The 14,631-nt window shown below is 44.8% G+C and overlaps 1 protein-coding gene across 1 annotated transcript in view; it reads left to right on the forward strand.

The window, feature by feature from the left end:
- Positions 1 to 13,484, forward strand: part of dazap2 (DAZ associated protein 2) — a 46,618-nt gene extending 33,134 nt beyond the window's left edge. Inside the window, exons 3-4 of the mRNA XM_041180545.1 lie at positions 6,779 to 7,009; positions 13,176 to 13,484. Of these exons, the coding sequence (XP_041036479.1) occupies positions 6,779 to 7,009; positions 13,176 to 13,304 (360 nt within the window). The 3' untranslated portion in view covers positions 13,305 to 13,484. The remainder of the gene's footprint in view (positions 1 to 6,778; positions 7,010 to 13,175) is intronic.
- The last annotated feature ends 1,147 nt before the right edge of the window (positions 13,485 to 14,631 follow it).

A 14,631-nucleotide genomic window follows, 5' to 3' on the forward strand; every position in this document is an offset into this window, starting at 1 on the left:
GCTTTCCCACTAGTTAGTGGCCTATAGAATATACCCTGTTTTCCAATGGTACCTCTGTTGTTATTTTTCTATTTTTACTGGACTTCATGTCTCTCTCAGGGTAAGGAAAACCCCAGATTCGGTGTTACACAAAATCTTCTGTGCCTTTCCACCATAAGGTTAGTGAGCATAGTGTTTAAAAATATGTGGTATAGCTCAGAGCGCCCTCTTTGAAGAGTTATGTCATATCTGTGGCTCCTCTTTCGAAGAAACACTGGACTGAGGCTGAACTTCCAAAAGCTACAACTGGCATTAGTGGACTTAACTGCAAAGGCAAATTGGGCTGGCTTTGTTTAGGCAGGCTGATAGCCTATCATCATTCTTTGCTCCCATCAAAGCTGACTGGTCCACCCAGTGTTTTTGTAAGGAGTAAGAGAACCGTATTTTCTCAGCAAGTATCAGAACATACACAGTAATAATGGGTGCCAGTATCAAACTGACAGCTGTGAAATAACACCAGAAGCAGACAAGCCTGGAGAAAGTGCATATTGTACAATAAAAATAACATTAATGAAGAAAGCCCTTCCTGTAATAAAAAAGCTTCAAGAACTGACCTAGAATCTAGATCATATATCTAACTGTGCCCAAAACATATATGCATATGCAGATATTGATTATAACCATGTTCTGTGTGTTTTGAAACCATCCGGGTTGTGAGTACGCAGCAGCGTTGGCTGCTGCAGTGAAAGTTGGGTAAGTTGCTGCCACGACTGTGGTACTAATAAAGAAAAAAACTGATTCCCACCACATGGAGAACGATACTCACCCAACACTTTGCCAGAAATGCATCGTCATTATCAGACAGGCCCCGGGGTTGGCAGAACACAAGGCGCCAAGGCCCCGGGGTTGGCAGAACGCAAGGCCCCGGGGTTGGCAGAACGCAAGGCCCCAGGGTTGGCAGAACGCAAGGCCCCGGGGTTGGCAGAACGCAAGGCGCCAAGGCCCCGGGGTTGAAAGAACGCAAGGCCCCCGGGGTTGGCAGAACGCAAGGCGCCAAGGCCCCGGGGTTGGCAGAACGCAAGGCCCCGGGGTTGGCAGAACGCAAGGCGCCAAGGCCCCGGGGTTGGCAGAACGCAAGGCGCCAAGGCCCCGGGGTTGGCAGAACGCAAGGCGCCAGGGCCCCGGGGTTGGCAGAACGCAAAGCGCCAAGGCCCCGGGGTTGGCAGAACGCAAGGCGCCAAGGCCCCGGGGTTGGCAGAGCGCAAGGCCCCGGGGTTGGCAGAACGCAAGGCGCCAAGGCCCCGGGGTTGGCAGAACGCAAGGCGCCAAGGCCCCGGGGTTGGCAGAATGCAAGGCGCCAAGGCCCCGGGGTTGGCAGAATGCAAGGCGCCAAGGCCCCGGGGTTGGCAGAATGCAAGGCGCCAAGGCCCCGGGGTTGGCAGAATGCAAGGCGCCAAGGCCCCGGGGTTGGCAGAACGCAAGGCCCCGGGGTTGGCAGAACGCAAGGCGCCAAGGCCCCGGGGTTGGCAGAACGCAAGGTCCCGGGGTTGGCAGAACGCAAGGCGCCAAGGCCCCGGGGTTGGCAGAACGCAAGGTCCCGGGGTTGGCAGAACGCAAGGCGCCAAGTCCCCCATTTGAAAGCGTTGCATATAGTCTTCTGTCTGGAACAGGGCAGTATGGTTTTCTGTTTCTCCTCTTTGAGAAAGGAGCTCTGCTGAAATGTGTTACATTTGTTCCAACTGTCACTGGTTTTTATTGGCCTATATCTGTCTTGAGAGAATATCTAAGGCAGAATTTATGGTGGATAGGGCATTGTCCTGCCACCTTGTGCATTTCAGGCACAGTTATTCGAAGAGCCTTAACATGACGACGATGACAACAGCTTCCGTTTTATATGCTGCTTCTAACATAGTAATAGATCCCAAGATGCTTTGCAGTAGTGCAATGCAAGACAGTGAGCCAAAGGAGATACTCAGATATGTGACTTAAAAACTTGGCTGAAGAGATAGGCTTTAGAAGCATTGGGCAGAATATTGGCATCGACATGCTGGGGCGGGCCTGACATGCCGGCGAGTAAAATGGCACACGATGACATTGGGCACGCGTCCTTTCGCTATTTCGTTCGGTGCGCACACGCCAGACTCTGCTGCGTGCCTGCCGATAATTAAAAGGCCTATTAAGGCCATTAACGTACTAATTAAATCCAAATTTATGTTGCCCATCCAACCTTAATTGGCGGGCAGGCGAAGAGCCCAAGCGGCCTTCACGTTTTCCAGTAAACCTCCTCCACGGGCAGGATGAGGTTTCCTGAAAGTTTTAAAAATTAATTAAATAAATTTTCCAAACTTCACATATATGTCCCAGCTCATGTGACACTGTCACATGATGGGACATGTTTAAATAAATTTTGACTTTGAATAGATTATAAAAGTTTTTAATAAATAATCTCCCTGAGGCAGCTCTGTGCCTCAGGGAGATTGCTGCACTCTTTTGTGCGAAAGAGCACAGGTCCCAACTCTTTCCCCCCACCCGCACATGCAACACTGAGCGCTACCATAAAACATAGGAGCAGAAATTAGGCCATTTGGCCCATCGAGTCCGCTCCGCCATTCAATCATGGCTGATAAGTTTCTCAACCCCATTTTCCCGCCTTCTCCTCGTAACCTTTGATCCCCTTACCAATCAAGAACCTATCTATCTCGGTCTTAAATACACTCAATGACCTGGTCTCCACAGCCTTCTGTGGCAATGAATTCCATAGATTCACCACTCTCTGGCTAAAGAAGTTTCTCCTCATCTCTGTTCTAAAAGGTCTTCCCTTTACTCTGAGGCTGTGCCCTCGGGTCCTAGTCTCTCCTACTAATGGAAACATCTTCTCCACGTCCACTCTATCCAGGCCTTTCAGTATTCTGTACGTTTCAATCAGATCCCCACTCATCCTTCTAAACTCTATCGAGTATATACCGGGTGTGCGTTATGCTGGGCAGGCCTTAATTGGCCTACCCATGTAAAATGGCGGCGTGCAGCCGATCGCGGGCAGCGATCAGCTCATCACCCACCCCAGCCCGCTCCTGACCAGCCCACCTGACTTAGAAAAAATTCTCCCCATTTGCTTCTTTGAGCACTCCATGCCAGGTCATCCCAACAATTAACTTTTGGGCTCCTTTAAATAGCTGACCCAGTGAACAGGCAATGCAAGATCACGCAGGGTGCTGTCATCGTTGTTCAGAAGCTGGATTTGACAAATCCACAGCACTGTCCGTTTGACATTGTTTGAGCTGTAAGTTTCTTTTGCGAGGCCCATGCCATTCAACAAGAGGGAGCAAGGGGATGATGTCATTGCACAACTCGGAACATCAGCTGCAGCATGGACAGTCCGGCACACGCTCTCTGAAGTGAATTGGATTGTTTTGAGGTTTTTTGGGTTGTGTGTACAGCGGGCTTCCAAGAAATCAACTCGTTGCTGTTCCTGTTGCAGAGTGTGATCCAGCTGTAAAGGGGATGGCGGGGAGAAGCAAGCTGGAAATAGTTATCCTGGGTTAAGGGAATGGGGAGGGTGGAGTGACAGGCCTGGTGGGGGTGGGAGGTAAATCACATTCACTCTGTGGCAACCTCACTCTCCCCTCTCCTCTCTCCTCTCTCCTTTTCGAGCTGCATCATGTTTTCCCTCCCTGCCTGCTCTCTCCAGACTCCAGCATCCCTTTTCCCATGCTCCCTCCAATCTCCTGCACATATGCGGTTGGTGCCATGCAATGTGTGGGCTGCAAGATCAGTCCACAGAGGATTTGTGCATCAGCAAAGAACAGAAGTTCACAGAATCTCAGTGCAGAAGAGGCCCTTCGGCCCATCGAGTCTGCACCGACAGGTGAGAAACACCTGACCTACCTACCTAATCCCATTTACCAGCACTTGGCCCATAGCCTTGAATGTTATGACATGCCAAGATCTTGATTTCTGGAAATATTCACTCCTGAACTCATTGTTTGTCCCGGCCTGTCAGCGCATTCCTCTCCGCCCGCCCCCACCACCCCTCTCCGCCCCGCCCCCTCCTCTCCGCCTCCCCCCCACCTCTCCGCATCCCCCTCCTCTCCGCCTGCCCCCCTCCTCTCCGCCTGCCCCCATCCCCAGCATCTAATCGCGTGCCCTCATTTGGAAACCACTGTTGCAGCTGACGTAACTTAGAATGTGAATTTGGTGGAAAACATGGTTTCTTCAGTTTTCCAGTTTAGTCCAAATGTTTTGACTACAAAAAGCAAAATACTTTATCAAATAATTAGCTCAAAATGTTAATAGTTTCCTGAATGATTATAATTGTTGCAGACTTGCGGCTCTGCCAAGTTATCCGTTTTTTGTGTACTTAGCTTGGAGCCCAATTGAAAGCATTTTGCTTTGTCAGAACAATCTCAGCCCCTGCCCACCTCATTCACTAACGTAGAATTACCATTACAGGGAGGCAGCGGTGTACTGGTATTGTTACTGGGCTGGTACTCCAGTGATCCAAGGTAATACTTTGGGGACCCAGGATCAAATCCCACCATGAATTTGAATTTGATAAAGAGCTGGAATTAAAAGTCTAACGGTGACCGTGAAACTATCATCGATTGTTATAAAACCCGTCTGGTTCACTAATGTCCCTTAGGGCAGGAAATCTGCCGTCCTACTCCAGACTCACAGCAAGGTGGTTAACTCTTAAATGCCCTCTGAACAAGGGCAATTAGGGATGGGCAATAAATGTTGGCCTACCCTGCGATGCCCATAAAAAACGAATAAAGAAGTAAAAACATTTGCACCAAAAATAGATTACTATAATTTAACTAGAAAACATTTTAATTTAGAGAATTGGTTATTAATTTTAATTTCTTGAGGTCAGAATACTTTTAATGAGGATGGCAGGAAATAGATGACTTAATTTATTTAATTTACTTTTTTATCAAAATAACAGCTGGAAGTAAGGACCAATATGTGATTTACTGTGAGGTTCAGATGACATGTGACCCAAGTGTGAAGCATGGATGTCACCTCAGAATCCTGAGACCAATCGAGCCTTGTGTTGTCTCATCTGTATTACAGTACTCCATTACTGTGCTATTAGATGATAGCTACGCAGCATTTGTTGCCCATCACTGATTGTTCTAGAACTGAGTGGTTTGCATGGCCATTTCAGAGGGCAGTTGAGAATCAACCGCATTCTATGGATCTTGGAGTCGCATGTGGCCAGCCAAGGTGGTAGATTTCCTTCCTGAAAGGGGATTAGTGAGCTAGATGGATTTTAACAATAGTTACAGAAGGAGGCCAATGAGCCCATCATGTCTGCACTGGCTCTCCAAATGAGCATTGTGATCTAGTGCCATTGCCCTGCCTTTTCCCTATACCCTTGCACATTAGATGATTATTTGAATAGAAACAATACCCTCCTGAATGCCTCGATTGAACCTGCCTCCACCACACTTCCAGGCCGTGTATTCCAAACCCAAACCACTCGCTGTGTGAAAAAGTTTTTTCTCACATCACACTTGCTTCTTTTGCAAATCACTTTAAATCTGTGTCCTCTCATTCTCAATTCTTTTACAAGTGGGAACAGTTTCTCCCTATCTACTCTGTCCAGCCCCCTCATGATTTTGAACATCTCTATCAAATCTCCTCTCACCCTTCGTCTCTCCAAGGAGAACAGTCCCAACCTATCTTTGTAACTGAAGTTTCCCATCCCTGAAACCATTCTTGTAAACCTCTTCTACACTCTCTCCAATGTGTTCACATCCTTCCTATAATATGGCACCCAGAACTGTACACAATATTCCAGCTGAGGTGTCTTATATAAATTCAGCATAACCTCCTCACTCTTGTACTCTATGCCCCTATTAATAAAGCCCAGGATACTATATGCTTTATTAACTGCTCTCTCCACCTATCCTGCCACTTTCAATGATCTATGCACATATACACCCAAGTCTTTCTGCTCCTGCACCCCCTTCAATATTTCACCCCTTATTTTATATTGTCTTCCTACCATGTTCTTCCTACCAAAATGCATCACCTCACACTTCTCCACATTGAACTTCATCTGGCACCTGCTGCCCACCCCACCAACTTGTCTATGTCCTCTTGAAGTTCCACATCATCCTCCTCACAGCTCACAACACTCTCAAGCTTCGTGTCATCCACAAACCATGAAATTGTCCCCTACACACTAAGATCTAGGTCATTAATATATATCAGGAACAGCAAGGGTCCCAACACCGACCCCTGGGGAACCCCACTACAAACCTTCTTCCATGCCGAAAAATATCCATTGACCATTACTCTCTGCTTCCTATTTTTCGATGGTCACCATTACTGAGGCTAGCTTTATATTCTAGATTTATTAATTGAATTTAAATTCCACTAGTTGCCCTGATGGGATTTGAACCTGTGTCCCCAGAACATTAAACTAGGCCCCTGGATTACTCACTCAGTGACATTACCACTATACCCCCTTACAGAGGAACTAAAGGTGTAAAGCAGAATTCTAGGAGAATGAACAGGAGGAGGAACACACATGCTGGAAACTTGGAACAGAAAACAGGAAGTGCTAGACAGATCCATCTGCATTTGAAAAGAGGGAAGCTAAGTTTGAAGCTGTAGACTTTTCATAAGACCTCATGGTCAGACCTGAAATTTGAACCCGTTTACAAATGTTGATGGGCCTGCTGTGTGTTTCCAGGATCGTCTCTGTTTATTTCTAATGGCCTCAGACTGCATTATACTATGAACTTTATATCGGTTTACTTTAAAACGATAATTGAATTTGTTTGCATCCCAGCTTCACCAACAGCCAAGATATGTCCAGGCTCCATTTAACTTGAGTGCTGGCTATCCAGGTGGTTTCTATGTGCCAGTCCCAGCCCAAATGCAAGTGGGTCCAAATGGGGCAGGCATGCCCATGCGGTACTATGCAGTGCCACAGGTCTTCTCTCCATCTTCAACCGTGGTCATGAACGGAGGGTTTGATGCAGGTGCAAGATTTGGGGCAGGAGCTACTGCTAATCTCCCAGTAAGTGTTCTGAACACCTGTAATTGTGTGCCACACTAAATTTTGTAACCATACCAAATGTGCTATATATGATTGTTAAAGTTTGAATTGAATGTATATCAGGTTGTTTTAGAAATTTTCAGTTTGTGTATTGTCATGCTGAAGCAACTGCAGTAAAGAGGCAATTGTAAGCTTGCAGGGAACATAAAAACTGACTGTAAAAGTTTCTATAGGTATGTGAAGAGAAAAAGATTGGTGAAGACAAATGTAGGTCCCTTACAGTCAGAAACAGGGGAATTTATAATGGGGAACAAAGAAATTGCTGGCCAACTAAGTATATACTTTGGTTCTGTCTTCACAAAAGAGGACACTAATAACATACCAGAAATGTTGGGGAACACAGGGTTTAGTGAGAGGGAGGAACTGAAAGAAATCAGTATTAGTAGGGAAATGGTTTTGGGGAAATTGATGGGATCGAAGGCCGATAAGTCCCCAGGGCCTGATAATCTACATCCCAGAGTACTTAAGGAAGTGGCCCGAGAAATAGTGGATGCATTGGTGGTCATCTTCCGAGATTCTATAGACTCTGGAACAGTTCCTACAGATTAGAGGGTAGCTAATGTAACCCCACTATTTAAAAAGGGAGGCAGAGAGAAAACAGGGAATTATAGACCAGTCAGACGGACGTCAGTAGTGGGGAAAATTCTAGATTCCTTTATAAAAGATTTAATAGCTGAGCACGTGGAAAACAGTGGCAGAATTGAACAGAGTCAGCATGGATTTATGAAAGGGAAATCATGCTTGACAAATCTACTGGAATTTTTCGAGGATGTAACTAGTAGAGTTGATGAGGGGGAGCCAGTGGATGTGGTTTATTTGGACTTTCAGAAGGCTTTCAACAAAGTCCCACATAAGAGATTGGCGTGTAAAATTAAAGCGCATGGGATTGGGGGTAGTGTATTGAGATGGATAGAAAACTGGTTGGCAGACAGGAAACAAAGAGTAGGAATAAACGGGTCTTTTTCCAAATGGCAGGCAGTGACTAGTGGGGTACCGCAGGGATCGGTGCTGGAACCCCAGCTATTCACAATATATATTAATGATTTACATGAGGGAATTAAATGTAATATCTCCAAATTTGCAGGTGACACAAAGCTGGGTGGGAGGGTGAGCTGTGAGGAGGATGCAGAGATGCATCAGTGTGATTTGGACAAGCTGAGTGAGTGGGCAAATACATGGCAGATGCAGTATAATGTGGATAAATGTGAGGTTATCCACTTTGGTAGCAAAAACAGGAAGGCAGGTTATTATCTGAATGGTTATAAGTTGAGAGGAGAATGTGCAACGAGACCTGGGTGTCCTTGTACACCAGTCGCTGAAGGTAAGCATGCAGGTGCAGCAGGCGGTAAAGAAGGCAAATGGTATGTTGGCCTTCATAGCCAGAGGATTCGAGTACAGGAACAGGGATGTCTTGCTGCAATTATACAGGGCCTTGGTGAGACCACACCTGGAATATTGTGTGCAGTTTTGGTCTCCTTATCTGAGGAAGGATGTTCTTGCTATAGAGGGAGTGCAGCGAAGGTTTACCAGACTGATTCCTGGGATGGCGGGACTGACATATGAGGAGAGATTGAGTTGATTAGGATTATATTCGCTGGAGTTCAGAAGAATGTAGGGTGATCTCATAGAAACCTATAAAATTCTAATAGGACTAGACAGGGTAGATGCAGGAAGGATGTTCCCGATGGTGGGGGAGTCCGGAACCAGGAGTCACAGTCTGAGGATATGGAGTAGACCATTTAGGACTGAGGTGAGGAGAAATTTCTTCACCCAGAGAGTGGTGAGCTTGTGGAATTCGCTACCACAGAAAGTAGTTGAGGCCAAAACATTGTATGTTTTCAAGAAGGAGTTAGATATAGCTCTTGGGGCGAAAGGGATGAAAGGGTATGGGGAGAAAGCGGGAGCAGGCTGTTGAGTTGGATGATCAGCCATGATCATAATGAATGTCGGAGCAGGCTCGAAGGGCTGAATGGCCTACTCCTGCTCCTAGTTTCTATATGTTTCTGTGTAATCTGAAGTAGTTTTAATATTGTAATTCGAAACTACAATACTAAACTGCAAATGTACACTTCAATTCTACTTGCCCATTCTCTTTGTTCTATTTTCATTTTTAAAAGAATCATTTTAATATCATTTCCTGCCTTAAACACACAACAAAAAGATTAAATAGACCGTCATGCCCGTGAATACTGAGCTGATCGGTTTTATGGAGCTCCACCCTCTTCAATTGCTGGTAATGACAACTCAAAAAAACTAACATGGGGGAAAAAGGTGGCCAAATTCAGAACAAGCTCTAAGAAATTCTCCCCTCATTTCCTAAGGTGACTAGTCCGGTTCCAGGAATGATGTATCATGCAAAATAATTGCTGGCTCCCCCTTGCTACCCCATATGCTCCTTTAGTCAGAGAGCTATAGTGAACCGGAAACAGCCACCTCCATGAACAGTTGCAAACCCCACTTTACCTCTGCCTTTCAGATCGCCCTGTACATTAAATATTTTTTCAGCTCCCTCTTAAAATTTTATAACATCTTCCATTTCTGTTGTCTACTTGTGTAGGTTATTCCATATGTATCATCCTCACTCTGTGTTCACCTTTTTATTGGCCTAGAGCTTATCTTCATACTGATCATTCTGGGATTGAGTATATTCAAAGAACAAAGAAATGTACAGCACAGGAACAGGCCCTTCGGCCCTCCAAGCCTGCGCTGATCATATTGCCCGTCAACTGAAACATTTTGCACTTGCGGGGTCCGTATCCCTCTATTCCCATCCTATTCATGTATTTGTCAAGCTGTCTCTTAAACACCACTATCGTACCGGCTTCCACCACCTCCTCTGGCAGCTAATTCCAGCCACTCACTACTCTCTGTGTAAAAAACCTGCCCCGCACATCTCCTCTAAAGTTTTCTCCTCTCACCTTAAATCTATGTCCCCTCGTAATTGACTCTTCCACCCTGGGAAAAAGCTTCTGACTATCTACTCTGTCCATGCCACTCATAATTTTGTAAACTTCTATCTAGTCACCCCTCAATCTCCATCGCTCTAGTGAGAACAATCCGAGTTTCTCCAACCTCTCCTCATAGCTAATAACCTCCAGACCAGGCAGCATCCTGGTAAACCTCCTCTGCACCCTCTCCAACGCCTCCATATCCTTCTGGTAATGTGGCGACCAGAATTGCACACAATTTTCCAAGTGTGGCCTAACCAAGGTTCTACACAGCTGCAGCATGACTTCCCAGCTTTTATACTCAATACCCCTGCCAATGAAGGCAAGCATGCCATATGCATTCCTGACTACCTTATCCACCTGCATTGCCACTTTCAGTGACCTGTGGACCTCTACACCCAGATCCCTCTGCCCGTCGATGCACTTAAGGGTTCTGCCATTTACTGTATAATTCCTACCAGTATTAGACCTTCCAAAATGCATTCCCTCGTATTTGTCCGGATTAAACTCCATCTGCCATTTCTCTGCCCAAGTCTCCAACCAATCTATATCCCGTTGTATCCTTTGACAATCCTCTTCACTATCTGCAACTCCTCCAACCTTAGTGTTGTCTGCAAACTTACTAATTAGCTCAGTTACATTTTCCTCCAAATCATTTGCGTATACTACAAACAGCAAAGGTCCCAGCACTGATCCCTGCAGAACACCACTAGTCACAGCTCTCCATTCAGAAAAGCACCCTTCCACTGCTATCCTCTGTCTTCTATAACCAAACCAATTCTATATCCATCTTGCCAGCTCACCTCTGATCCCGTGCGACTTTACCTTCTGCACCGGTCTGCCATGAGGGTCCTTGTCAAAGGCCTTACTGAAATCCATGCATATAACATCCACTGCCCTTCCATCATCGATCATCTTTGTCACTTCCTCGAAAAACTCGATCAAGTTAGTGAGACACGACCTCCCCTTCACAAAACCATGCTGCCTCTCACTAATACGCCCATTTGCTTCCAAATGGTAGTAAATCCTGTCACGAAGAATCTTCTCCAATAATTTCTCTACCACTGACGCAAGGCTCACCGGCCTGTAATTCTGTAATTTCCTGGATTATCCCTGTTACCCTTCTTAAACAATGGAACAACATTGGCCATTATCCAGTCCTCTGGGACCTCACCCGTAGCCAGTGAGGATACAAAGATTTCTGTCAAGGTCCCAGCAATCTCCTCCCTTGCCTCCCTCAGTACTCTGGGGTAGATCCCATCTGGCCCTGGGGACTTATCCACCCTAATATTCTTCAAGACGTCTAACACCTCCTCTTTTTTGATCTCAACATGATCCAGGCTATCTACACACTCTTCCCTAGACAAATCGACCGCTAAGTCCTTCTCTTTGGTGAATACTGATGAGAAGTACTCATTTAGTATCTCTCCCATTTCTTCTGGCTCCACACACACATTCCCACCTCCATCCCTGAGTGGGCCTACCCTTTCCCTGGCTGCCCTCTTGCTTTTTACATATGTATAAAAGGCCTTGGGATTTTCCTTAATCCTGGTTGCCAGTGACTTTTCATGACCCCTTTTAGCCCTCCTGATTCTTTGCTTAAGTGTCTTCCTACTTTCTTTATATTCTCCATGGGCTTCATCTGTTCCCAGCCTTCTAGCCCTTATGAATGCTTCCCTTTTCTTCCCTATTTGTTCCCTTGAAGATCATAAATATCTTTAATTTCACTCCAACCACTTTATTCCAATATAAAACTCCCTAGTAGCGCCCTCATTGCTTAAATGCCCAATTCTTTTGATTTAGTTATTTTTTCAGCCATGATCTCCCCTTTCATGACAGTTCTGGGCACCATATGTAGTATTCGAACTAGAGATGGGCCAGTGCTTTGTATAAACCGTCATATCCTGGGGTCCTCGAGCTATACCTTCTAAGACTACGTTTGTCTTTTTTGTGATTGCTGCACACTGTGCTTAAAAGACAGATTCCCTCCCTGTAGTATTCCCACCGTTTCTTTTCTTTCCTCATGTTTTTACTGTATCAAAAAGCAGAATCGATTGCTGACATGAGTAAACTATTTGTAAACTGCAGAACAGACTAGACATTGTGGTCTTGTAGGATCAGTTTTCCTCCCAATGTATTAATAAGCCCTCTTACCTTGAAGGCCAAATCATGGGACAGCAGACTAAGTGCACTGTGCTCATGTTTACATAGGCCTCAGTATAGACTGGGTGTAAACTAATCCTGCCAACTGCGGAAGTCCTGGTATCATGATAATAGAGCATGTGCTGAGCCAGCCATGTGCCCCTGCATACTGCCAAACTTGATGACCTGACCAATGGTGCTGATATATGGAGTGCGCAAGGCCCACACAAAAAAAATCAATTCCCCAAGTTTGGGTTTACTTCGTTTATAGTTACTGAAACCAAATCAACCAAAAGCCATTGTTATATTATTCTTTTGGTCAGTGAATTCCTTAACATACGAACAAGGACAGGAGTAGGCCATTCAGCCCCTCGAGCGTGTTCCGCCATTTAATAAGATCATGGCTGATCTGGTAGTGACCTCAAATCTGCATCCCACCCGCCCCAATAACCTATCACCGCCTTGCTTACCAAGAATCTATCCACCTCTGCCTTAAAAATATTCAACGACTACTTCCACCACCTTTTCAGGAAGAGAGTTTCAGAGACTCAGGACCCTCTGAGTGAAAATAATTGTTACATCGGCGTGAACCTTATAGACTTGAGGCAGATTGGTAGTGAGGAAGACCTACTTTTAACTGGATTTGTACAATTTCCTGCCAACCTTGGGCTAATAAAGTAGCATTACCCACAAACTCATTTATCTCTTAAATGACTCACACAATATCATGATGGTTTACTCTGAGCAAAGACACTGACCAAGTGGAATGGAAGACAGGCTGTACTTTATAAAGCTAAACATAGATGAGTGGCTGAGTTGACCTGCTGTCGCAAGACTAGAGTCTTTCTTTCAGCCCATCACTTCCCCACCCAGATGATTTAGTTCCTACTTGTCAATTAAAACAATTTCAATATTCTGAAGAGGAGGAATTTGGAGAGAGCAGAAGCTAAGCTGAAACATGAATGTATGCTGGTTAAGCTGAAAGATGTGCTTGGGTCTTAAAAACACTTATTTTTCTCTTTTCTCTTCTGATTTAGCCTCCTCCACCTGGTTGCCCTCCGAATGCAGCTCAAATCGCAGCATTGCAGGGCAGTAATGTTGTCATAACTCAGAGAAAGAGTGACTGGCTTTGCGGTGGCTCAGATGGTGGTTTCACAATCTGGTAATCAGATGCAAGCTTGAACGAGAACTCTTATGGAAGGAACCATTAACCTTGCAGTTCATTTAGACAAATAATAGATTTATCTTGGTAACTAAGCCTCTTAGCATCTTTTAAAGCCCTTTGCTTCGAGCACTGAGTTTAAAATTGTAGCAGTAGGGGGAAATGCTCATAAAACAAAATTAAGTGAATTTAAAAAGAAATTTTAAATGTTTTGGTTTGTGCCTTTTTAAGTTTCATCAGGATTAAGAGAATAAAAATTAAACAATCAGAAAGTGACATATGTTGATTAAGAGGATTAGTAATTAACATTCCAAATAACAAATAGATATTTGGTAGTATGCAACTTGAGCATTGCTAGAAAAAGGACATCCTATTGAAGCTTTTTGTCTTGCATTAATCAAGACAGCTATGCAAGATAAGCCAACAGTAAAGGGGACAACAATTTATACTGCATGAGAAGAGAGTGCTGATTGGTTGCCTTGCAATGGACAATGCAGCAGAGAACAGTTAACTGTTAACTGCCAAGCTTTTGTTTCAAATTCAAAGCAGGCAGGTCAACTCTGGTCAAGGTATTACCAATCAGAGTCCACTTGCCAACCAATCAGCACACTCTTCTCATGCAGTATAAATTGTTGTTTCCCTTTACTGTTGGTTTATCTTGCGTAGCTGTCCTGGTGAGTGCAAGACAAAAAGCTTTGATGGGATGTCTCTTTTTTCAGCAGTAACCAAATAACACTTCAGGATCACAGGCTGTTTGCTGTGTCTCTGGCTCTTTTAAGTTCTGACTTGGCCTTTGAAGCACAGAAGTGTGTGTATGTATGCCACACAACCTCAACACCAGTGATTTTTAAGTATATTGCTGTTTAGTATGAGAAATATACAAAGCCTAAAGATGTTTTTCATTTTCATTGAAAATGCAATTTTGGTGGATACTAATGCAGTCCTCAAAGGGTTAATTGTGCCAACTCTGTGAAAGGAAGGTTTGAGCATTTTTTTCACTTGTTGCTATGTGCACCTCTTGAACTGTCTTTTTGCGCAAATATCTGTTTTCCTCTTGAAACGAGAGACATTTGTTCCTTTTTTGCTGTGGTTGTGTTCTGATGATCACTTTATGCTCTTTTGCTGCCTGATCTGTTCTGAGCACTACAGCTAATTTTAAAAATATATACATTTCTAGACCACTGATTTGTTCATGGCCATGGCACAGTCTATGTATGTGGCTACAAACTGAATTCCTAAAATGGATCAGTTCCAGACTGAAGGTTGCAGAATGAAAGTAATCCTTTGCTTATCTCTTGATTCTGCCTGGAAATTTTAATGTGTGCTTCTAA

Source organism: Carcharodon carcharias, chromosome X (assembly GCF_017639515.1).
Source record: "Carcharodon carcharias isolate sCarCar2 chromosome X, sCarCar2.pri, whole genome shotgun sequence".
Classification (NCBI taxonomy): domain Eukaryota; kingdom Metazoa; phylum Chordata; class Chondrichthyes; order Lamniformes; family Lamnidae; genus Carcharodon; species Carcharodon carcharias.